Source organism: Lynx canadensis, chromosome B1 (genome assembly GCF_007474595.2).
Source record: "Lynx canadensis isolate LIC74 chromosome B1, mLynCan4.pri.v2, whole genome shotgun sequence".
Lineage (NCBI taxonomy): Eukaryota > Metazoa > Chordata > Mammalia > Carnivora > Felidae > Lynx > Lynx canadensis.
This window is the reverse complement of record NC_044306.2, coordinates 204201023-204225983: the sequence shown is the minus strand read 5'-3', so window position 1 is coordinate 204225983 and position 24961 is coordinate 204201023. Positions and strand designations below refer to the sequence as shown.

The 24961-nt window shown below is 45.0% G+C and overlaps 1 protein-coding gene across 5 annotated transcripts in view; it reads left to right on the top strand.

Moving 5' to 3' along the window:
• The window catches only part of FAM193A (family with sequence similarity 193 member A), a 164698-nt gene that overhangs the window by 103442 nt on the left and 36295 nt on the right, over positions 1-24961 (top strand). For all 5 annotated transcript variants that reach the window (XM_032593022.1, XM_030314349.1, XM_030314350.1 and 2 more), the window contains 8 exons: positions 2555-2679; positions 6772-6919; positions 13821-13898; positions 15471-15583; positions 15717-15959; positions 18360-18513; positions 18630-18809; positions 24577-24828. In XM_032593022.1, the coding sequence (XP_032448913.1) occupies positions 2555-2679; positions 6772-6919; positions 13821-13898; positions 15471-15583; positions 15717-15959; positions 18360-18513; positions 18630-18809; positions 24577-24828 (1293 nt within the window). The remainder of the gene's footprint in view (positions 1-2554; positions 2680-6771; positions 6920-13820; positions 13899-15470; positions 15584-15716; positions 15960-18359; positions 18514-18629; positions 18810-24576; positions 24829-24961) is intronic.

The window sequence follows — 24961 nt, the reverse complement described above, 5'->3', positions numbered from 1 at the left end:
TTTTTCTGATTCTGCCAAACCCATGGCATACATCTAGACATAGAAAGAATTTTTAAAAACATGACTTTCATGGGAAATGTACTTGTGGGTTTATTCCACACTGCCCTGGAGAATCAGAGGATGATGGGGTCATAGTTTATTTTTTTTAATTAAATTAAATTAAATTTTACTTTATTTTATCTTTAGAGAGAGAGAGAGTGCATGAGTGGGGCAGAGGGGCTGAGGGAGGAACAGAGAGAGAGAATCCTAAGCAGGTTACACACTCAGTGTAGAGCCCAACAAGGGGCTTGATCTCATGACTCTGGAATTGTGACCTGAGCTGAAATCAAGAGTCAGATGCTCAAATGACTGAGCCGCCCAGGTACCCCGATAGGGTCACGTTTAACAAAATGTATTTTATTTTGTTTTGTTTTGTTTTGTTTTGTTTTGTTTTGTTTTATTTTATTTTAATTTAATTTAATTTTTTATTTTTACTTTTATTTTTATTTTATTTATTATTTAAAAAATTTTTTCCATGTTTATTTTTGAGAGAGCATGAGCGGGGGAGGAGCAGAGAAGAGAGAGGGAGACAGAATCTGAAGCAGGGTCCAGGCTCTGAGCTGTTAGCACAGAGCCCGATGGAAAAAGTTTATTTTAAATATTAAAATAAAATTAGGACTAAAGTTATACTTCCCACTAAGAAATGCCTTGCTAGACTGCAGTAATCATGAAATCTGAATTTCTATCCACAAGGACAGAAGAATCTTGACTATCCTGGTATTTCTCAAGGTCTGTTACAGAACTTGATTCTAAATATCTTCTCTTTCTTCTTCCAAATCCCAAAACCTTCTTGCAGTTGAATGTGAAAAGTAAAACTAGCCTGGATATAAAAGCCCAAGCCTGAGTCATTGGCGAGCTTGTTCTCGGCGCCTCTGGCTCAGGCAGCACCGAGTCCCGGCCACACTCACACACAGGCGCTGCTCCCCCCTCCACCCGCCCCCTCTGTAGCTGTGAGTGCACGTCTTCCCCGGAGCCCCCCTCAGCTGGCCGAGGGACTGCTCTGGCTGCTGCCTTAGCTCCTACACGTTCTCTGTTGTAGAGACGAATTGTGAATCGGATCACTGCCTACTACTCTGTCCCCTGGTGACTCCTGGGGAGCAGGGACCTACGGTTCTGGTCTTTGTGTTCCTGTACCTGGCACAGCACCTGCAGAGAGTAGTCTCTGCTGAGGTCCGTGACACGTGGCATGTTCGACATGTCCTCTGTGGCCACGTCCTTAGTACATTTTTGGGGTAACAGTTTCTCATTCCAGAAATGGGGCTGAGTTTATTGGCTCCTGGGCCACTGTTCCTGTATTGAATACAGGTGTTGAAAAAGCACACCTACGGGAGTGAGAGCAAGCTGTGGAAACATGGACGACACTGGGGGTTTGAGGTTCTCTGCAAGCATCGCGGGTTCCTTAACCAGCTTTCTCTCTATAGGGTATGAGGAGAGCACTGTAGGTGGTGGAGCGGACACACACATCTGCAGTGTGGTGGTGCCACTGTTGTGCACTGAGCACTGTCTCACTGGTGTTTGTGCTCAGGAACAGGAAACGATGGTTTTAATTCAGTCTCTCAGCCCCCGTGCCAGCCCGTTATCAGGGGGCAAAACATGGAGTGTTCTTGGGTGGACGTTTACTGACATCTGCAGGTGTGATCACTTTGATTCACTTTGGCTAACTTGTGGAACAGACCACTGAAGGTGCTCACTGTGAGTACTTCGTCTCATGGACTGTTGGCTGCATCTTGCTGAGCAGTGCCCAGAGTTGGCGGTTGCTTAGGGAGGGAGCATCTCCCTGTGGACGTGAGACGGTGAGATGCAGGTAGCGCACGCCTGTAGCTTCCTGGTGGAAGCATCGCTTCCCACACAGGCATTTGCTTGTAGCAAGATCCGGTAGAAGTGAATGCCGCGTTTAGGGAAGGTGCCGCTGTCTCTCCTGGTCACCTTGCGTTGAGGGCAAATGGATGTCACCCTCCGTGATGGCCAGGACACTCCTGAATGTTTAAAAGATGTCTCAAGTAACTGATGAGTTTGGCTGCGTTTGTTAGGGAAAGGAAAGACCTGACTTTTCACGGCCTATCACTAGTGGGGCAATTATTTGCATCTATCAGAATGGGAGATTTCTCAAGACAGGCAAGAAAATGATTCTCCTGTCATATCAGAGGGTTTGTGTGCACTTAAATTGTGTGAAGAGTAGGGCTTGCAGTGTGTTTTGGAAGCACAGTTGTACGGAATGACCATCAAATATACGCATGTGTTTCTCTCTCCCTCTGTTGTTTCTTCAGCTGTGTGTGTCTTACCCCCTTTCTCTGTGTGAAGGGTTTAGAAGGGAGGAGAGATGGGGGTCCCGTGTGCGTGTGGCCAGATACCTGCATCAGGTTGTGCTCTGGGTGCACAGGGAGCAGCTACCCCTCGTCCACAGGATGTTTGGGCCTGTGTAGAGGATGGCAGGGGCGGATTCTTCTGGGAAGTTTTTAGTCTTCATCAGCACAGTACATCTTCGTTTGCTTATTTATTTATTTATTTTAACTAGGAAAACGAACACTTGAAAAAGTTCCAGGTGACGTGGGAGCTGCATAATAAACATCTGTTTGAAAACCTGGTCTTTTCGGAGCCACTTCTCCAGAGCAACTTGCCGGCACTGGTGTCACAGATCAGGTATCTGGTCTTAATCTGCATGTGTCTCTGTGAGGTGACAGCATGGGCCTTTTCCCTGTGGTGTAGCATGTGTACATCTGAACACCACTGCAGTGTGCAGGTTCTTGCCCAAAAAGTCGCAGGGCTTAGGGAAAAATACAGTTTGGACAGAGACTCAAAACCCTGGGAGCAATACAATTAAACTTTAGAATAACAAACTCCGCAACGATGCCTCTAAGATTTAGCACCGCAAAGTGATGGATCACTAAATTCTACACTGTAACCAATTTTACCGTATATGTTAACTAACTAGAATTTGAATAAAAACTCGGGGCAAAAAAAGATTTAACACCAGAAATTCCTTGTCAATAAGGACAAGGACATAGGATTTTACTTTGACAAGACTCAGGCTTGGCCCGGTGGCTGTGACGTAGTCCGTACTGTGGCACTCAGGTGTGCAGGGGGAATGGGGAGAGGGTGTGGGGGGTGAGAGGAGGGCTCCAGCATGGACCCGACAATGCCAAGGGGCTCCTGGGCACTGAGGGCAGGGATTTGTGTCTCTCAGATGCTCCCTCCGTGCCTTTGTTCAGGGCTTGGGTTCTTCTTACTGGTGTAGAGTATCTGTGGGGCTTCCTCATGTGTGCCAGGATGGGTGTGCCAAGTGCAGTATGCAGGGCATTTGCCCTGGTTGATGCGGCTGGGGGTGTGTGTGTGTGTTCCCACGAGGCTGTGCTCAGTTGGGAGGAGCCTCTTTGGGTCTGCATTCCCTGTGTGCTGCCTCGCCAGGTGCATGCTTCCTGGGTTCTGCAGCGTGGTGATTTTGTTCTATGGACTTAACCACATGTGACCAGACTCCTACACTCCAGACGCTTAATAACAGCATGGACCACGGTCACCTTTATTTAAATGTCCATGCTGAAATTTATTTGGACCAGATTGACAAAGAAGGGAATTTTTTTTTTAATGTTTGTTTATATTTGAGAGAGACAGAGACAGAGAGAGACAGTGTGTGAGCGGGGAAGGGGCAGAGAGAGATGGAGACAGAATCTAAAGCAGGTTCCAGGCTCTGAGCTGTCAGCACAGCTTGGACCCACGATTCACGAGATCATGACCTGAGCCAAAGTCGGAGGCTTAACCGACTAAGCCTCCCAAGAGCCCCAAAGGGAAATTATTTTTTAAGTAAATAAATTATTATCGTAGTTGACTTACATAGCACTTTTTTCTTCTCTTGAAACCCATGTATCAACCTAGTTTTCATTTCCTATATTCCTAAATTCTATCTGAGGGATCATAACTGTTCTCACTTAACACTCACCTCTAGAGAAAGAAGAACTCTAAAAGCAGTTGGATAAAGGTAATGGGGGCAGAGAGATCAGAACAAAGTGTTGTGTGGGTGTGGCCTATGCTCTGCTTGGCTCCTGACCCCTGCCGACATCCCCTTCCCCTTCCCCACAGCCTCTTCTCCGCCCACCCTTTCCCTCTGTGTCCACTCTGCAAGCATCTGGCACATTCCGTGGTGGGGGCATGGATCCCTGAGTGTCCTAACTTTGACCCCCCCACAGAAGAAAGAGAGGAAAATACTCAAAATTGTGAGTTTGAAATGCAAAACATGGTTTTGTCCCTAGTCACGACATTGAGATCCACCAAAAGCACTTTTTATGAAAAGACATGAGTTTTGGGAAGGGGGAGGGTTCTTACAGCAAGATTCCAGGACCTTGTACTTTCTTGTTCTGGTGAGCCAGTCAGTTTGATGGGCTTATCATCAAACTGGGGCTGAGTGAGCAGTACCTGAAACGTGTCCTGAAACTGTGCCTTAGTTCCAGATTTCTTACTCATTGCACATGATGGTAAGGCTCCAGAGACTGGCAGTGTTTTAGTCTTGAATGCTAATTCTGGGGTCAGGCTGAAGTATTGCTCGTGGGAGCAGGGTGGGAGCCAGGGAAATAGAGATGGGGACCGAGCTGGGGAGGAGGCAAGAGAGCGTTCCCCAGGAGGACTGGTGATGCCCAAAGCTCTTCTGTGCTCCCTGGCAGACTCCCTTTTCAGACCCAAGGATAATTCAGGTTTGAGCTTCTGGCGTATAGATACCCATTTAACAATGTGTACCAGTTTTGGGATGGGTTGTATACAAATACTATCCCCTAAAGTAATGACCACGGCTGTGGCGTGTAAAATCTGTAGTTGCGAGTATTTTAATTGACACTGGGCTCTGGGCCTGTGTTTAACTTTATTATAAAGTAAAACATAGATAGACAAAACTACACAAAGCAAATGTATAGCTAAATGAATTGTTGGCAGGTGAGCATTCCATGGCCACCCGTGAGCACATCCCCCAGGAAGTCAGTACCTCTGTGTGGCCCGTCCAGACACAGGGTCCTCTCCCTGAGCTGCTGCTGAACTGGCTTCCATGGTAGTCCTGCTCTTTCTTTTTTTTCTTCTCATATTATTCAGGTGTGTGTTGCCATCGTCTTGCCTAGTTTTTTGTTTGATGTATCTTTTGTATTTTGGTTTTTTTCAAACACGAATTATTTAAGCGAGGCTGACCTCATGTAAAGGAACCAACTAAGTTCAAGAAAGTTATTCCTCTCCTTTTTTTTTTTTTTGAACAGCTTTGCTGAGATACAATTTACATGCCATACAATTCACTCATTTAAAGTATACAGTTCAATGGCTGTTGGTATATTACATCGTCAGCTATTAAAAATTGTGGTAAAGTATGTACAACATAAGACTTGCCATTTTAGCCACATTTAAGTGGACAATTCATTTGGATTAATTACATTCACAGTATTGGGCAACCATCACCAGTATCTATTTCCAGAACTTTTTCATCACCCCGGAGACTCCATCATGGTTAACTAACAATTCCCCACCCCTTCTTTTCCCCATGTCTTTGGTAATTCTTTAACCTCCCGGTCCCCGCCCCACCCATCCTGTCCCTTGTAATTTATCTGTTGAAGAACCTGAGCCCTTGACCCTTCAGAGATGCCCAGAGTGTGGACCCCGCAGCCTGCGTGCTCACAGGGCACCGCACAGGCTTTCTGTCTGTGCTGCCGGAGAGCTGGTGCTGGATCCAGAAGCTTCATCAGACCTGTTTCCTTCCCTGTGGCAAGACCAGGAGCCTCACTGTCTGCTTATTTGTTGTTATGGGTATTAGCAGCGATTGCCCAACTGGATTTTATTTTAAATATATAATATTAATTGTTCGGGAAATGTTTAATTAGGTTTGTGAATAAACTTACCAAAAGTGACTTCATTTCGTTCTCCTTATCACTTATTTTTTCACATGCATGGTATTTGTAATCGAGGTTACCGTGAGTATCTTTCCATGGTGTTATCATGCGTTTACAAAGTGAATGTTTAGATAGTGACCCGTGTGTTCAGCCACTGATGCCATGCGCCGTGAGGACATTCTTCGTTTTCTCTCTGGATTCCAGTCCAACTCTGCTTGAATGTAAGCCCTGTGCCTACACATTGTGCTCCGATTACCCCACCAAAGATGTCCCGGGACCCCTGACTGCTTTGCTCTCTATTGGCTCAAAATGGAACCTGTATCATGGTATAGGAGGAGAGCAGTTCTCACTTCTGGTAGAAGGGGGAAGAAAAATGTGTGCCGGGCAGATACCGGTCTCCCTTAACATCCCCGTTTTCCAAGTGGCACAAGAGAGGCAGGATGACGTTACATAGAAGATGGGCTTTGCGTGAAGCATGGGAATCTGTCTGTGAGGAGCAAGGCTGTGGAAGCAGGAATGGGCGAGAAAGCGGCTGCTCTGGGACTGATGAACAGCCAGCCAGAGGGCTGTGTTCTCAGGCCCCGGGCCCACCCAGTCACTGTGCAGAGCCCAGAGCAGCCTCAGAATCTTGGTCTTTTAGAAGAGTGTTGTTTGATTTTTTTTTTTTTTTTTTTTTTTTTTTTTTTTTTTTTTTTTTGCGCTCTTCTTTGAGCTTCTCCTTGATTCCAGATTCTGTTCTGGGTGCCTCACAGCAGCCTGGTGCAGTGCTTAGCGGTGTCCCACTTGTCACATCGGGAGAGGAGGTGACGGAAGCAAAACTCCCGTCTCTGGCCTGGAGCCTTTGGACCCCTTTCCTTTGCTGAGATGCCTCTCTCCCTAGGCTGGGGACCACAACACACGACACGTGCAACGAGGACACGTACAGCACCCTGCTGCAACGGTACCAGCGCTCCGAGGAGGAGTTGCGCAGGGTGGCTGAGGAGTGGCTGGAGTGCCAGCAGAGGATCGACGCCTATGTCGATGAGCAGGTGAGTGCGTGCTGCCAGGAGATGTTGTGGGCCAGGCACGTGTGCCAGGGTGACCAGGGACGGGGAGGTGCAGGTGCGGTGACAGGGAATGGGGAGGTAGGTGCAGGTTGGGGGATTCCGGCCACTGACTTTCCAAAGGGAGCAGAGATTCTGCGGTGCCACAGTGGTCTTCATTCAGTTGTGCCTGAGGGTGGCAGCAGCTGTTAATCAGGTCACTGTTGGCCTGGCTACACCCACCGTCCCCTGCACGGGCTGCCACCTGGGTTCAGTGTCCCCTCAGGAGTCTATGAGGCCCTTGGGAGCTCCTGAGCCTTGTAATTTCAGGAACCACTTCCTGAAAGCTCTGCCATTCAGAGCCCATTCTCGGTCTCTCACCATCTAGAAAAGGAGCGCAGACAGAACATAGTTGATTGTACTTGGCAGTTGATTGTACTTGGCAGGACGGAGGAGGACCAAGAAGGCAGGGCCCTCCTCTTGGAGATGGGCCTGAGGGCAGGTGCAACTGGTCAGCAGGAGCCTCTTAGGAGGCCAGAGTGTGGGACTTCCAGAGGGCACCCCAGCCTGCCTGCCCGCCTTTCTAAAACTGCAGGAGGGTGGATAGAGGAGGAGGAATTCAAAACCGCCCTTTCCAAGATAACAGGATGTAAGGAGTGATAAGGGAGCACTGACAGAGCTCTGTTTTACTTTTGAGACTCTGGGATTTGGATCTGCCCTACTGCAGACCCCGTGGATGCTTTCTCTTTCCATGTTATAGGTAGGATGAATATAAATGCAGTTCTGGTTTTAGAAATTCTTTCTTCATTTCTCCAGTTAAACTGTGACTAAACACATAAATGCCTCAGGACAACTCTTAGAAAAAAGGAAGGACTGAGACTTTGCAGAAATGGAGAAAACCTTTGGGAATAGTAATTTTCTTATGGATCTGTCCCTGAAATTAAATGTCTATTTAGGAATGTAATGTATAGTATTATCACTGCTATTCTGATGAAAATGGAGTGTATGTAAAAACAACAATATGGTTATTTTCTCTAGGAAGGAAAGTACAGTCTTACTTTAAAAAGTAAACCTGAAATTAAACTTATTTCTTTAAAAGTCATGTTCTGGGGCACCTGGGTGACTCAGTTGGTTAAGTATTGCAGTTCACAAGTGCGAGTCCCGTGTCAGGTTCTATGTTGACAGCACAGAGCGTGCTTGGGATTCTCTCTTCCTCTCTCTCTGCCCCTCCCCTGCTCTCACTTGCGCTGTCTCTCTCTCTCTCTCTCTCAAAAATAAATAAACATTAAAAAATAAAAAAAAATAAATAAAAGTACATGTTCTCACAGCTCTAAATGCTTACAGTAAAAAGTAGGAAAGATCTTAAATCAGCAACCTAACTTGGCAACTTAAGGATCTAGGGAAAAAAGACAAACTAAACCCAAAGCTGGCAGAAGGAGAGAAACTATAATAAAGATTACAGCAGATAAAATACAGAGTAGAAGAAACAGTGAAACCAGACGTTTGTTCTTTAAGATCATCAAAGTTGTCAAATCTTTAGCTATATAGACTAAGAAAAAAAAAGAGAGAAGACTCAATTACTAAAATCAGAAACGAAGTGGGAACATTATTACTGATTCTACAGAAATAAGAAGAATGGTAAAAGAGTACTGTGAACAGTATCAGAACAGAACACCAACAAATCAGATCCCTTTAGATGAAACGGACAAATTCCTGGAAACACAGAACCTGCTGAGACTAAGTCACAGGGACACAGGAAGTCTGAATAGACCTACAGCTGGTATGGAGACTGAATCACTAATCAAAAATCTCCCAGCAGAGGAAAGCCCAGGACCTGTCGGCTTTGCAGGTGAATTCTGTCAAATATTTAAAGAAGAATTAACATCAGTCCTTCCAAAAAATTGAAGAGGAGAGAAGCTCACCAACTCATCCTGTGAGGCTAGCATTACCCTGATACTAAAGCCCCACAGACACTGTAAAAACAACAAAACTACAGGCCAGCATCCCTTAAGAACATTGGAGCAAAATTCTCAACAAAACAAGCAAACAGAATTCATAAATATATTGAAAGAACTTTACACCATGACCAAGTGGGACTTATTCTTGGAATGGAAGGAGGGTCAATATGTGAAAATTGATCAGTGTAATAGACTACATCAACAGAGTGGAGGGGGTAAAAAAAAAAAAAAAAAAAAAAAATGATAGTCTCAGTCAATGCACAAAAATCATTTGACAGTATTTAACCCTCTTTCATGATAAAACACTCAACAAACTAGGAACAGAAGGGAACTACCTCCACATAAGAAAGCCATGTGTGAAAATCCATGGGAACCATCATACTCAGTGGTGAAAGACTGAAAGCATTTCCTCTAAGATGAGGAGTAAAGCAAGGTTGCTTGGTTTCTCTGCTTCTATTCAACATGATACTAGAAGTTCCGGTCAGAGCAATTAGGCAAGAAAAATAAAAGGCATCCAAATTGGGATGGGAGAAGGTAAATTATCTCTGTGGATGATATGATCTTATGTGTAGAAAATCCTAAAGACTGTAAAAAAAAAAAATACTAGAACTAATAAATGAATTCAGCAAAGCATCAAGAACAAAGTCCGTGCACAAAAAGTTATATTTCTGTACGTTAACAAATAACCTGCAAAGGAAATTATAAAAAATCCCATTTACAACACTATCAAAATGAGTAAAATACTTACAAATTAATTCACTCAAGGAGGTGGAAGGTTTATACAGTGAAAACCATTAAACTTTCTGAAAGAAATTAACAAAGACATAAAGGGAAGTACATGCCATGTTCGTTGGAAGACTTAATGTTAAAATGTCTGTATTAGCTAAAGTGGTCCACACACTCCGTGCTATCCCTGTCAAAATCGTAAAGTTGTTTTTGTAGAAATAGAAAAATACATCTTGTGGCACCTAGGTGGCTTAGTCAGTTGAGTGTCTGTCTTTCAGCTCAGGTCATGATCTTGCAGTTCATGAGTTTGAGCCCCACATTGGGCTCGCAGCTGTCAGTACAGAGCCTGGTTGGGATTCTCTGTCCCCCTCTCTCTCTGCATCCCTCCCTCACAAAAATAAACATTAAGAGAAAAGAAAAACCCATCTTAAAATTCATATGCAATCTCAGGAGACCCAGAGTATCCAGAACAATCTTGAAAAAGAACAACAAAACTGGAGGACTCACACTTTGTGATTTCAAAACTTACCCGTGCGCAGAAGAATGACATTGGAACCTTACCTCACACCATACGCAAAAATTAACTCGGTAGATCAAAGACCTAAATGGAAGACCAAAAATATGAATGAAAATAGGACTCCAAGTGAAATACAGCAGACACAAAAGAATAAATATGGTAGAACTCCACTTATATGAGGTCTCTACCATAGATTCTTAGGGACAGAAAGTGTAATTCATGGGGACCAGAGCCGGGGAAGTGGGGGGGGGGGCAGGGGAGAACGGGGAGTTATTACTAATGGGGACAGAGTGTCATTTGAGGAGGATGAGAAAGTTCTGGGAATGGATGGTAGGGATGTTTGTACGATGATGTGAATGTACTTAATACCACTGAACTGTACACTTAAAAATGGTTAAGATGGCAAATTTTATGTTATGTGTATTTTACCACAATAAAAAAAGGAAAAAAAGGTATTTTCCCCCTTTTTCCCCACAAAGAAAAGACATCCTCTTTACTAAAGCAACCAAAAATTTATTTTCACTCACCTGTCAAGAAACCATGATGCCATTAATACAAATTACAGAAACTGAGTAATTTTAGCATCTGGAAGGTACCAGTATTTCTAGAACCCTTGGAATGGACATCAGTCACTTCTAATCGAGTAGTAGGTTAGGAATTATGTAGTAATTTCAAGGTTTCAAAACATCTGTAAAATAATTGAGTATTCACAAGTAAGCATGGACGTGGGAGACGGCTGACAGCTTTAAATCACTTGTTTTTGCTTGCTTTTTAAAACGTATCCTTTATTTGTTATTTGACACATACATAAGCCTGCAGGTACCCAAATGTTCGGAAAAGTTAATCACAGAGGATGTGAGGAGAGGGTCAAAAGAGTAGTTCTATTGAGTGTGTGCCGAGTTCTGTACTAAAATACAGAAATCACTACCTTTCCTAATGTGTGGCTCCTTTAAAATCGTCTTTAAATGTGCAATAGTGATAGCTACTTGTGAGAAAAAGGTTTTTCCTAAAAACAGCAGACGTGTATGTCATGTAAAGGGAGGACTGGCACCGATATTGAATCTTCCCATTCAATAAGATGGTATATATTCTCTTCTTAGGTTTTTTTTTTTTTTTTTTTTTTTTTTTTTTTGTATTCTGTGTTATGATTTTACCATTTGTTTCCTACCAAGTTTATACCTGGGGGCTTCGGGTGTTGGGGCTGCACTGTCACGCTGTTGGCACTCCACCCAACGCCCTTACTCTCCAGGAGTTTCTGAGTTGGCTGCCTCGAATTTTCTAGGAGACCGTGACCCCTACGATAATGTTTTGTCTTCCCCTCTCTGGCACTTGAACTGGTTTGTTTGGCTTCGGTTAAAGCCTTCGGCACAGCACGAATGCGTACTGCTGTCGGCCACTGCTGTTGGCGCTGTGCTCTGCTCTGGCTTCCCGCTAGGTCACGTGCTTGCCTCGCTTACTGATGATAGTTCTTGGCAAATTAAGGAAGGCTCCCTTTTCTAGCTTATTAAAGTTACGATTTTTGTAAAAAGCAGAAATAGATACTGAATTTGATTGTATGGTTTTTTCTTTTATGTATTTTTCTATGTGAAGTGAGAGATTAGGTTTCCTAATTTTGAGACATGTTTGCATCCCTGGAATTAACGTCTTACTAGATTATGGTGTATTCTCTGTTAACCCATAACTAGATTTAAGTCGCCGATACTAGGATTTTGGTGTCTGTATTCTGAGGTATCATTGACTCTTTGTTTTTGAGGCCTTCTCTGTTTTGCATAAAGGTTATGCTAGTCTCGTAGAATGAATTGAGAAACTTTCCATGATGTTTTTAGCAGCATCCAGTTAAAAAAAATTTGTTTTTCCGTAAAGGATTTGAGGGAATACACCCTAAAACCTGGGGCATGATTTGTTTTGCAGGGAGGAGGAGCGAGGATTATAGACCTCATGCTGCCTTTTCAGTTTACATTTTACTTTGTCGTCTGTTCTGGGGTTTTTGCTTCATGAGTCAGCTCCACAAATTGATGTGCGCCTAGGAAGTTGTCTGCATCGTTTAGACAAGGGATTACAGGCTTGTGCTCAGAGGGGAGGCTGTGGGAGAGCTGCTGCCCCCCCCCCCCGGCCTGCCTCCCTGGCACACTTGGCATGGAGAGCACCATCTGTACCAAAGGAAACACCACACCCTCGGCCAGGAGGGCGGCAAAGGGCAGGTGCCTCAGAGCTGCGAAGACGTCCAGAGAAGTCTGGCCCTTAGGTGGAATCTCAAGAGCTTTCTAATGTTGACTCAGTTTTTTAAAAAGCACTGTGCAGGCACAGCGGAACAGCCCGTGAGCCACCTGCTCACAGCTTTTCTTTGGATGTGAACGTCTACCTTGTACAGTTACTTCCTCCTGCCCCCCCGCCTGTGTCTGCCCTTTCTCAGGCCCACTTTAACTGTGGGGCCTTTTCTTCCCTTGGTCAGCCTGGGAGGGAATTTGGAGAACAGTGTTCCCGTGTTTATTGATCACATTTGCTTCTTCATTTTCCTGATAATTTCTGCTTTTACCTTTAATTTCTTCCTGCCTTATGGGTTTGTTTCTCATTTTTATTTTGTTCCTTTGGCTTGTTAGGTTGAACACATACTTTTCAGTCTTTTGTTCTGTTTCGTTCTCTCGGAAATGCATCTAAACCGGTACATTTTCTTCTACATGTTGGGCACATCTTACATAATCAGATTTGTGGGGCTTTCATTGTCAGTTATTTCTGTGGACTGTACTTTCAACTTTGATTTCTTATGGTTTAAATGATTAAAAATGTTTTTTCCAAAAGCATGAATTTATTTTTTGAAATTACTTTTGTCTTGTTTTGGAGGGTTTATTGGTAGTATTTTCTTGTCTATGGGACTAAATATGTCCCCCCCCCCCCCCGCCTCCTTTTCTTTGTTCTGATAATTTGGAAGATACAAATCCCACATCTATGTTTTTAGTGGTTATTCTTAAGTTTTTAATAATTAGAAGAATACATTTAGATAAACATCAAGACTTCATTGTTTCATAGCCTCCCCCCGCCCACTAAAACTGTACCTTTGAGCCCATTCTTTATTCCCTGTCCCCCTCAATTGGGCTTCTTTTCTAATTGTGGTAAAATACACGTAACATAAAATCTACACTTTTAACCACTGTGAAGTGTCCAGTTCAGTGGCAGTAAGTACATTCCCATGGTTGTGAGCGTCCCCAGCCTCTGCCTGTAGAACGTCTCCACCTTCCCTGAAGGACACCCTGTCCCATTGCACAACAGCCCTCCCTTCCCCCCACCCCTCCCAGCCCCTGGTGCCCCCGTCTACCTTCTGTTCTGTGGATTTGACTCCTCCAGGGGCCTCGTGTGAGTGCAGTTGTACCAAATTCGCCCCTTTGTGACACCGGTGTCCTGTCCGCAGGCTCGTCACGGGCAGGCTGGGTCATCTCCATTTCTGGATCTCTGGTTCAGGCAGGGCACATAACAAGAGGCTTTCGGTAAAGGACGAATGTTCACTACTGCAGTGACAGATTCAGCTCTGACATCTTAATTTCTTTTTTTAATGTGAGTTCCTCCGTGTTTCCCACGTAAGAAGAGCACGTGAAAGAGGTGGAGCCTCTGTAGGTGGTTTGTCACGTGCACCAGATCTGAGATCTCCCCTCGCAGACGCCTGGGTGACTCTTGCTGGTACTGAGGTTTTTTGTTTGCATCTCCTTACTAGATGACCATGAAAACCAAACAGCGCATGCTGACAGAGGACTGGGAGCTTTTCAGACAAAGGCGATTCATTGAGGAGCAGGTAAGGCTGTGGGGAGGCTGCACGCCAGAGCAGGAACGCAGCTCGGGAAACCCCACCATTTCAAGGCCACACTGCCCTGCCTGCTCCTGAGATAGTGTTGTTAATCCTAGATAAACTAATTTTCCTTATCTGTTTCCGCATCCTCTGTATTCCTCAAGGAAAAACTCGCTTACCAAGTGACCCCCTCTAGCCCTGCACTCTCTAGGCAGGTGGTGGGGTCACAGAGTGGGACTGGTCCCACCCCCCTCAGGCCGTTTCCCGGCCTCCCACACGCCTGGGCCGTACGTTCAGTGTGGTTGCTGACGGTGCTGCTCGCTCCCTGCCTCCCTGCTTCCCCACAGGCTCTTCCCTGCCCCTCTGCACCCTCTGAGGCTTGCGGGGGGGGGGGGGGGGGGGCTTGTCATGATGTCCTCAGGGCACTCGACTTTGGAAGCTTGCTCCCCTTGATTTTCATGCACATGCTGGCGTCTGCTGCTTTTCTCCAGCCAGCTCTTCTCCCTTGGCCCTCTTCAGACATTGGTGCCCCCTGTCCTCACCCCTGTGGTCTCCCCTGGGCCCCACGGGTAGAGGGCACCATGCTCAGCGTGCTCTCCTGCCCCCGGCCCCCCCTACCCTTCCTGTATGGATTCTGTCCTATCAAATGGCCCTTCCAGCCTCACCCCTTCCATTGCCAGAGCTGGTCCACAGGCTTCTCTGAAATCCAGATGCTTGCCTAGTTGATTGGAAGTTTGGGTGCCACTTTCCACGTAGCTCCTGGCTCCACCCCCTTCAGTTGCTGGTCCTTGTCCCTGCAGTGGGCGTCCTCCCCAGCTGGCCTTGCTTCCACCTGCCAGCTGCCATCACGTGTCACAAGTGCCACCGTGCTACAGCTCCGTGTGTGCAGGCCTGTGTGCCTCCAGGCTACACTGTTGGGCACGGTGCTCTCCTCCCAGTCTGCCAAGACCCCTTTCCTGCTCACCCCAGGGTCAGTAGGCCTTCTAGAGGTGTTTCATTGGATGCTTAGCTCAGTGCTCTGCCTCTGACCCAGAGGCTTTTTTTTTTTTTTTTTTTTTTTTTTTTTGGCCTCTGATGAAGTTAGCAGTGAACTGCCTCCCCTGTGAATCCCCCCCCCCCCGCCCCCCCGCCCCACACACGCTGGCCCTGCTGAGCTGCTTTTCTGTTTCCGTTTCCCTGGCCTCCTGCACAGATCTGGGCTGGAGCACCTCCCACCTCATGGTTTCCTCTTTCAGGGTCTGAGCTCCTTGGGGGCCACAGTTTAGTTCTGAGCTCCTGGTCCCTAGTGAGTCCCGAGCACACAGCCATTTGGGGTCAAGGCTGGTGTCTGCTGGTGAGGCACCAGCGGGGGGTGTTCCTGCTCCCTGGCCTTTGTGCAGCTCTAGCCAAGGGCTGCTGCACATTTCAGGTCTGCCCCTTTCCCCCCACCCCTTCGTGGCCCTTTCCTATTCTGGGAAGCTGTGGCCGCTGGCTTCTAGATGGGCGTGATACATATTACCATGATTACTGAAAACTCGGGCCACCTGATTGGGGAATATGTCTTGCAGAGTTAACCTCTCATTTGATGATTCCCTCCAGCTAACCAACAAGAAAGCAGTCGCTGGTGAGAACAATTTCACGGACGCCATGAGGCACATGTTGTCCTCCCGGCTGAGCATGCCCGACTGCCCCAACTGCAACTACAGGAGAAGGTGAGCCTGTGCTGTCGTGTGGGCACAGAGGGCCTGTGGGACCCACGGCCTCAGCAGAGGCGCTGACCCTGACAGAGTGTGGTCTGACCTTCTCTCCTGGCTCTCTGGGTAACTGTCCTTCATTCCCACTCAGATGTGCTTGTGATGACTGCAGCCTCTCACACATCCTCACTTGTGGTGTCATGGACCCCCCCGTCACTGGCGACATCCACAGTCACCAGCTGCCCCTCCAAGTGGATTCTGCTCCCGACTATCTCTCTGAGATGCGCCCACCTAGCGTGTCCTCAGCAAGCTCAGGGTCAGGTTCCAGCTCTCCCATTACAATTCAGCAACATCCCAGACTCATCCTCACAGACAATGGCTCTGCACCAACTTTGTAAGTTGTGACTTTGTAATAAGATTTCAGAAATTTACGTAACCCAATAATGAGAAGTATGGACAGTATTGTCTGCAGAAGTATGGATATCATTATAGTGCTTTTCCAGAAAAAGGATCCTTCATTTTTTAAGCAACTTTTAAAATACGAAATCAGTAAACCCAAACTTTGACACTATTTCATTACCTGAAAAAAATATATGGTAAATTATTAAATGCCAGTAAAGAAAAACCATGTTGGTATGCAGGGAAGTGTCTCTTCAGTTCTGGCTTCACGTTTCCTCATTTTATTTGAGGGTGATCAGCCCGAAGCTCATTCCGCCTCATTGTCCGTTCAGCATTCATGCTTATTCCATGTCTTGCTAAAAACCCAGATGATCACTTTAGCAAGCGATTGAAAGGTTCTGTTTTCCGTGTTCCCACATTATCTAGAAGTACATTTTGTATGAGCGAGGTGGCTGTGCCACTATCGCCAATTCACACTGTAGGTGAGTGGTCCCACGTTTGTTCGGAGTTGTGACCCTGTCATTTGTTGAGGCTTTCCACCCTGACTTCTGGACGGGTTGCACATGGATGCGTGTTTTTATTTTATTTAGGTACATTTAGGTTTGTATTTCGCTCATCGTAGAGCATAGGGGTGTCAGGAGCCCCGTGCAGGTGACGGACGTCAGCCCCGGTACCCAGTAGTAGAGATTGTTGCCCCAGCTGCGGGCTGTTCAGCGCTTCTCAGATTTCTCACTGCCTCCATCTGGATTTCTCACGATGACTCTGAGGCTCTCCTTTGGAGTCTTCCAGTCCTCAATATGCATCTGGTCTCAAACACAAAATAATTCTAAAGGGATTGGTCTGAATGCCATGACTCTGTTGAGCTCGAACTGCTTTCTAGTCCTGGACACCCTGCTCTCTGGGAGTTGTGAAGGAGGGTCGAGAGTTTCCCAGCCAGCTGTTTACCAGCCTCTAAAAAAACGTATCGGTAGGAAACACATACAGCCTAATAAAAATGTGTGTCAGAAGAGCCTATCCCTGTTCACATGTCACAGCTGCCAGCGTCAGGTGTGAGCTCCTGTGCCTTGTCACGTGGTGGAGGAAGTGGGCTGTGGGCACCTTTCTCCTCAGGCTGGGATTGTCCGTGGCCGCTCCGGGCCTCTGGTCCTTCAGCAGCCTGGGGCTAATGTCTGCCAAATACGATTTACCGTGACCTGAAGCCCTCCAGCGTTGCCTTTGGTACGTGTTGTCTCTTTCTTGGTGTCATCGCGAAGGCGCTTAAATAGAGTCGCGCAGTTTTAGTCTCTGTTCAGCAGTGCCCTCCAGTTTTGGTGGGCTCTAGGGCCAGTGCAGCCCGCCTTCATTACGTCGAGCAGACGATTTAATCACTTCATCTCTGAACCTCGGTTTCCTCGTCTGTGGGTCATGGTGGTTATAACATCTCAGGAGCGGCTGAGTGTCGACCAAGGCAAAGTGTCCCGTCACCTCAGGCACCACAGGCCCTCAGGAAGCCTGCACAGCCCGCACCCGGTGGGTGCTGTGTGCTTCCCTTGGTGAGTGTGCTGTAGTATGTTGACTCTGTTTCTAAAAATGGGAAAGACATTTGAGTTGAGCAATTCTGGACGCTCTTCTGAAGCTAAAAGGTCGCTAGTTCTTAGGACTTTTCCTTCTGGAGGTTGTTGTATGCTGAGGCAGAAGATGGACTTAGAGGCATGCTCACATAGACTATGGGGTGACCACGTGTGGTCACATCACACCTTGAACAATTTGCACTGCGGTGGGAGCTCCGTGCCCACTCTTTCCACACACCAGAAAAGCGTATGTTTGAAGTGGCCTTCGTTGGCTACAGTCTTGAAATTTGCTTATAATTTTTAGTAAGTATTTCATTTGCCCATTGTTTAGATGTCTTGCTAAAGCTGATATTTGCTTAAGATCATTACTGACTTGTCCAGAGCTGGCCTTATAGTGAAAAACTTTCAGTATTTCGTCAGCTAAGTGCCTTAAAGTTTTGTTCACCTGGCTACGTCTGAAATTTTGGCAGTCTTTTGTAGTCCTTTAATTTTAGTAAAAAATTGTGTCTGCTTGGAAATGGCAGAGAACAGCTGTAGACCAAGGCACTTCAAGTTGAGTGGAAATGCAGTGATTAATCTGATTACATTTTTATGCTTTTTCCAACATTTTTCTACTTTTGGAGTTTTGTTTTCCATTCTTCTAAATAGTACCAATGGTAATTGTTCAGGCATTCTTCTCCTTATGTTCAGGTTACTGAGAGATAGTAGGAAGTGTGTGGCGCTCAGTGTAACACTCTTGTGAACAAGAATAGTGTCCGTGAAGGAGACGTCTGTGCTTTGTGGGTGGTTCACTCACTGTCCCTCCGGGTAAATGGCCTCATGGTGACCATCTCTGCCTGTCTCAGTTGTAGTGATGACGAAGACGTTGCACCATTGTCAGCTAAGTTTGCTGATATTTATCCATTGAGTAACTACGACGATACTGAGGTGGTGGCCAACATGAATGGAATCCACAGCGAATTGAATGGTGGCGGGGAAAACATGGCTCTGAAAGATGAGGTATGGGTACAACTTCTTCCTGGTGACAATAAGTGGCAGAAAATGGTGATCTGGCATCTTATTTTTTTATATTCTTGCATTTTGAAAAGTATAAATGATAAAGGTTGTTTTTAAAGTCCCCTCAGGTAAGCAGTACCAGTAGTAGCTCTTCAGAGGCTGACGACGAAGAGGCAGATGGCGAAAGCAGTGGGGAGCCGCCAGGAGCCCCAAAGCAAGACGTGGCTCTAGGCAATGGGAGCCCCAGGAAAGAGGAAAGTAAAGTGGACAGTCCACCCCCATCTTACCCAACTCAGCAGGTACGATTTTATCTTTCTGAACTTTGTGTTTTGCCAAGGGTATCTTTCTCTGTGTGTATTTCCTAAACATGAGAATTATTGAATGCAAAATTGTGTTGTTTTGAATAACTTCTGAAGATGAGCACTGGAGAGGATCAGAGCATGCTTTTAAAAATAAATAAACATGACTCCTGAGCCCCATTTTGATCTTGTTCCTCTTGCTTGAGTCTAATCGACTCTTGCTTGAGTCTAATTGACCGAGTCAAATCGGTCTTGATTTTGTAGCTCTCCAGAGTAGCTCCAGATATTTGGGTATCATAGAGGGTTTTTTCTATAAAGAAGCAAGGGGAGAGTTTGTATTTTTGTTTTTTAAAATTTTTTTTTTTTTTTTTCAACGTTTATTTATTTTTGGGACAGAGAGAGACAGAGCATGAACGGGGGAGGGGCAGAGAGAGAGGGAGACACAGAATCGGAAACAGGCTCCAGGCTCTGAGCCATCAGCCCAGAGCCTGACGCGGGGCTCGAACTCATGGACCGCGAGATCGTGACCTGGCTGAAGTCGGACGCTCAACCGACTGCGCCACCCAGGTGCCCCTGTATTTTTGTTTTTTAAATGTTTATTGTTAGAGAGAGAGAGAGAGAGAGCGCACACGCGTGCACACACGTGCACACGCGTGCACGCGAGTGGAGGAGGGGCAGGGAGGCAGCAGATCCCAAGCAGGCTCAGTGTTAACAGCAGAGAGCCTGACATGGGGCTCGAACTCACGAACCCACGGCCCGTGAGATCATGACCTGTGCCAAAGTTGGATGCTTAACTGACTGAACCACCCAGTGAGACTTTTTTAAATAAGTAAAATAGTGGAATGTTAAAATTTCAGAAATGGTTGATTTTGTAAGGGAGGTTTTCTTTCTGGTGGATATCTGGTTTCTTAACTGAAGGTAATACGTCATGAGACAACTGTCTTTTCTTAGAGACTCAGTTTTATAAATAGGTTATCACGTAGTTTTTAAATGAAAGGAAGACCAGGTAAAAGTCAAGATGCTTAGTTAATTAACTTACTTAATAGGCAGTGTAGATCCACGGTTCAGGCAAGGAAGGTGACATGGTGAAAAGGTGTTACATTGAGAAGTCCTGCCCCCTTGTCCTTCACCATCTGCCCTGGCCAGCACCTACCCACCCCCAGTTTTAGCCCCAGTAGATAACCAGTCTTACTCGTTGTCGTGTGTCTTCCCAGTGTTTGTTTATGCAAATGCTCATGTTTCTTCTTCCCCTTTCAAATGAAAAGGCTTATGTGCACAGGCAGTTCCCTGACCAACTCTCCCTGTACAGAGTGCACTTTGTTCTCTTCTGCTGCCCTCTGTGTTCCAGCAGGTGGATGTACCATGGTTTTGTTTTTCTTTTTAGTCCCCTGCTGCTGGGCACCTGTGTTTGCTTCCCTCTTTTTCCCCTATATACTGTTCAGGGAGCGTCCTTACGCATCTTTCATACATAAGTAGGTCTATCCCCAGGATTGGTCACCAGCAGTGGCTTTTCTGGGTCAGAGTGTGATGGCTGCCCTGCCCCCCCGAAGAGGCTGCTATCATACAGTTTTGGGGTGCTGCCAGTCTGATAAGAATTGGTAATCCCTTCAAGTTTCAGTCTCCATTTTATTGTTTATGGGTAAAGCTGAGCATTCTTTTATATATATCGATGGGCCATTTGTTTCCTTTTCCAGCTTATTGAGTTATAGGAATTAGAAGAATTCTTTATGTGTTGCCCCTCCTTTATAATTACGTGATCTGAAAACATTTTCTGTTGGTCTGTGGCATGTCTGTTAGTTTTTAATGGTATTTTTTGAAAATCAAAAGTTTTTAATTTTGCTGAATTCTAATTCATCAACTCTTTCTTTTATGAATCATACTTTTGATGTCCCATCCAAGAAAACTTTGCCTAATACAAAACTCTGTTTTCTTCTAGACGATTTGTAATTTTAGCTCTTACTCAGGTCTGGTTCATTTGACCCAGTTTTTACTTATGGTGTGAGAGTAGGGTTTAAATTCATCTTTTTGCACATGTGGATATCCAGATTGTCCCAGCATCATTTGTTGAAAAGACCATCTCTTTTCCTGTTGAATTGCAGTGGCCATTTGCTGAAAATCATTTGACTATAAATACAAGTGTTTATTGTCTGCACTCTGTATTCTGTGTTTATTTGACCTCTGGGTCCTTTCCCATAGTGTATTTGACCTATGCTTTATAGTAAGTTTGGAAATAAGGTAGGATCTGCTCTCCAGCTTGGTGAGGCCTTATTGAAAACTGTTTAGGCTGTTCAGAATCCTTTATGTTTTCCATGTAAGTTTTAGAATCAGCTTGTTCTACAAAAAAGCTTTCCTGGATTTTGATAGAGATTGAGTTGAATTCTTGAATATTTGGTAGAATTCACCTGGGCAGAATCCTCTGGGCCTAGTCTTTTATCTGTGGGATAATACAGATCAATTTGGGGAGAATATAGTCCTAACAAAATTGGAATCTGTCAATGAATGCACTATACCTTTCCATTTGTTTAAATCATTGTTGATTTCTTTCAGCAGTTAAAATTTCTAGTAAGTAGGTCTTGAACTTCCTAAATTTATTCTTAAGTATTAGATGGTTTTGATTCTGCAGTAAATGGTATTTTCTAGTTTCAGTTTTCAATTGATTGTTGGCAATATGTAGAAATACAGTTGATTTTTATATATTGATCTTATATCCTGTAGCTTAAACTCATTTATTCTTTTGTTGTTTTTCCTTTTTTTTTTTTTTTTTTTTGGTAGATCCCTTTGGATTTTCCACATGCAAGATTATGTTGTTTGTGAATAAAGACAGTTTTACTTTTTCCTCAATCTGGATGCTTTTAATGTCTTACTCTCGCCTTCCTGAGCTAGCTAGCGCCTCCAGTCCAGCTCTGCGGGGAAGCGTTGCAAGCGTATGTCTTTGCCTTGGTCCCAGGCCTGGAGGGAAGTACTCAGTCTGTTACTAGTGTGATGCTACCTGCACAGTGTCTAGGGATGACCTTACCAAGTGGAGGACATGAATCCTGTCAACTCCTAGTTTCCTGAGAGTTTTATCATGAACATGTATCTGCCTTTTCTGCATCTATTGAGATGTTCCTGTGGTTTTCATCCTTCATTCTGTTACTGTGGTATATTGCATCAAGTGATTTTTGGATATTAAATCAACCTTGTATTCCTAGGATAAATCCCACTTGGTGTGGTATATAATTTTTTTTTTTGTTTGTTGCTGGATTGGTTTCCTAATCTTTTACATCCACGTTAATGAAAGATACTATTTTATGGTCATCTCTCCTTGTGACATCTTTGTCTGACTTTGATAATATTAGCCTTAAGGAATTAGTTGGGAAGTGTTTATTCTGCCTACAATTTCTGAAGCAATTTGTCTAAAATTCGGATTTCTTAAATATGTGATAAAATTTACCAGTGAAATCCCCTGGGCCTGGTCTTTTTTTTTTGTGGGAAGACTTACAATTACTCATTCGGGTTTTGTTTATTAATAGGTTTACTCAGATTTTCTATTTCTTCTTGAGTTAATTTAAAAAATTTGTGTCTTTTTAGGAATTCATCCATTTCACCTAATTTGATGGCATAAGGTTGTTTCTGGTATTCACTTATAAATTCTTTTTTTTTTTTAATTTTTTTTTTTCTAACGTTTATTTATTTTTGGGACAGAGAGAGACAGAGCATGAACGGGGGAGGGGCAGAGAGAGAGGGAGACACAGAATCTGAAACAGGCTCCAGGCTCTGAGCCATCAGCCCAGAGCCTGACGCGGGGCTCGAACTCATGGACCGCGAGATCGTGACCTGGCTGAAGTCGGACGCTTAACCGACTGCGCCACCCAGGCGCCCCCACTTATAAATTCTTTTAATTCTACAGGGTCTGGAGTGATGTTAATCCCTGGTTTTGATAATTTTGTTTTCTTACAAATTTTGTTTGCTAGAGGTCTATCAATGTTTGTAAATAACCAATTTTAGGTTTTGTTAATTTTCTCTGTTTTTCTCTTAATTTCATTTATTTGTATTCTGAAATTCATTACTTCTGCTGCAGTCTTTGGGTTCGGTTTGTTTTTCCCTTTCTAACTTGTGAAGTCTAAGCTTAGATTACTGATTTTAGAACTTGAAAACTTATTGAGACCTGTTTTACGGCCTAACATGTGGTCTCTCCTAGATGATGCCCCGTGTACACTTGAAAATAATTTGTGTTCCGCTCTTGTGGAGTGTCCTACAAATGAAAGTTTGGTCAAACTGATACCATTATTCAAGTCTTTTGTATCCTTACTGGTTTTCTGTCTTGTTCTAAAAACTGCTGACAGATGTACCGAAGTCTTCAAGTATAACTGCGGGATCGTCTGTTCCCTTCTCAAATCTGCCAGATTTTGATTCATGCATTTGGGACAGTGTTGTTGAAGGTGTATACATGTATTATTGTTACATCTTCCTGGTATATTGACTCTTTTGTCATTATGAGATGATTCTCCACTAGCATTTCTTCTCTTAAAGACCATCTCATGTGACATGAAGAGTCATTCCAGCTGTCTTAGAATTACTGTGTGTGCACGTTATATATTTTTTCATGTCTTAGAATGTAAGATTTGTCTTTGAGGGGCGCCTGGGTGGCGCAGTCGGTTAAGCGTCCGACTTCAGCCAGGTCACGATCTCGCGGTCCGTGAGTTCGAGCCCCGCGTCGGGCTCTGGGCTGATGGCTCGGAGCCTGGAGCCTGTTTCCGATTCTGTGTCTCCCTCTCTCTCTGCCCCTCGCCCGTTCATGCTCTGTCTCTCTCTGTCCCAAAAATAAATAAACGTTGAAAAAAAAAAAAAATTAAAAAAAAAAAAAAAAAGAATGTAAGATTTGTCTTTGAATCTTTTAGTTGGGTCTTGTATTTGCATCTTGTCCATCGATCCTGCCTTTGGTCTGGAGTGCTTTGTTTATGGTTAATGTCATGATTGGTGCTGTGAACAGCTGCCATTTGCTGTCTGTTTCTCTAGGTCTCATATGTTTTGTTCCTCTGTTCCTCTTTTGTATCAGACAAAAATTTTAGTATTCCATTTTAATTCTGCTGTTGATTCTTTGTTTTTGTTTTTTGGGGTTTTTTTTAGTTTATTTTTAAGGGCTGTTGGCAACGGGAAGTGCCCCAGGCAAGAGGGCTAGACTCCCACTGCTCTTACCTGACATTCTAGTAGATTGGCATGAATAAATGCTTCTCAATTTGCTTTTTCCCTTTGGTTGACTTTCAGATCCTCAGATGGTTGCTTTGACAATTGTGTTCAGTTTTACCTTGTTTCGAGGGAGAGAAGCCACCGACTGCCTCTCTTCCCTCAGCTGAATCCTGTCTCTGGTGCCTTCACAGAATCTCCATGTAACCACGCCTTAGCAGTGCGAGCCCCGTGGAGCCCAGTACCAGTGCTCTGTCGTCCCTGGCCCCAGCCCCCCTCTGTACTCTGCCACCCTTGCCAGTCCCCTTGTCCCTTCGCGGACAGGCACGGGAGCACACTGGTGCGGGTGCCACCTCAGCAGACGCCCGGCTGGGGAGTGAGGTGTGCATCTCTTCTCTCCTCAGGTTTCCTGCATCCTGGGCTCATGGGGTCCCCTCTGTACTTTACAAGGAGGGCCCTGGGTGACTTGAGGTCTCAGATGAGCCCTGCCATCTTTGTTTTGGCTGTGTAGCTGCTCAGCAGAATGTGACTTTTTAATTTGTCCCTTCTTTGTTTCGCTAAATAACTGGGTACTTTTTTTTTTTTTTTTCTTTCCTTTCAGGCTGAACAAACTCCAAACACTTGTGAATGTCATGTTTGTAAACAAGAAGCCTCGGGACTGACAGCATCAGCAATGACAGCTGGCGCCCTTCCTCCCGGCCATCAGTTCATGAGCCCAGAGAAGCCCACACACCCTGCTCTGCATCTTTACCCCCACATCCACGGACATGTGCCTTTGCACGCAGTCCCACACCTGCCCCGCCCTCTCATCCACCCCACCTTGTATACAGCGCCCCCCTTCACACACAGTAAGGTAAGTCAAGGCAGAGAGGGCCTGAAGCTCCCCTGTCACTAAGGTCTTTGCAAGAAGTGCATAGTTTAACAAACAAAAGTCATAAATTGTCAACTTGTATAGGACCATGTCTACTCCTGATGGGAGGTCTGCA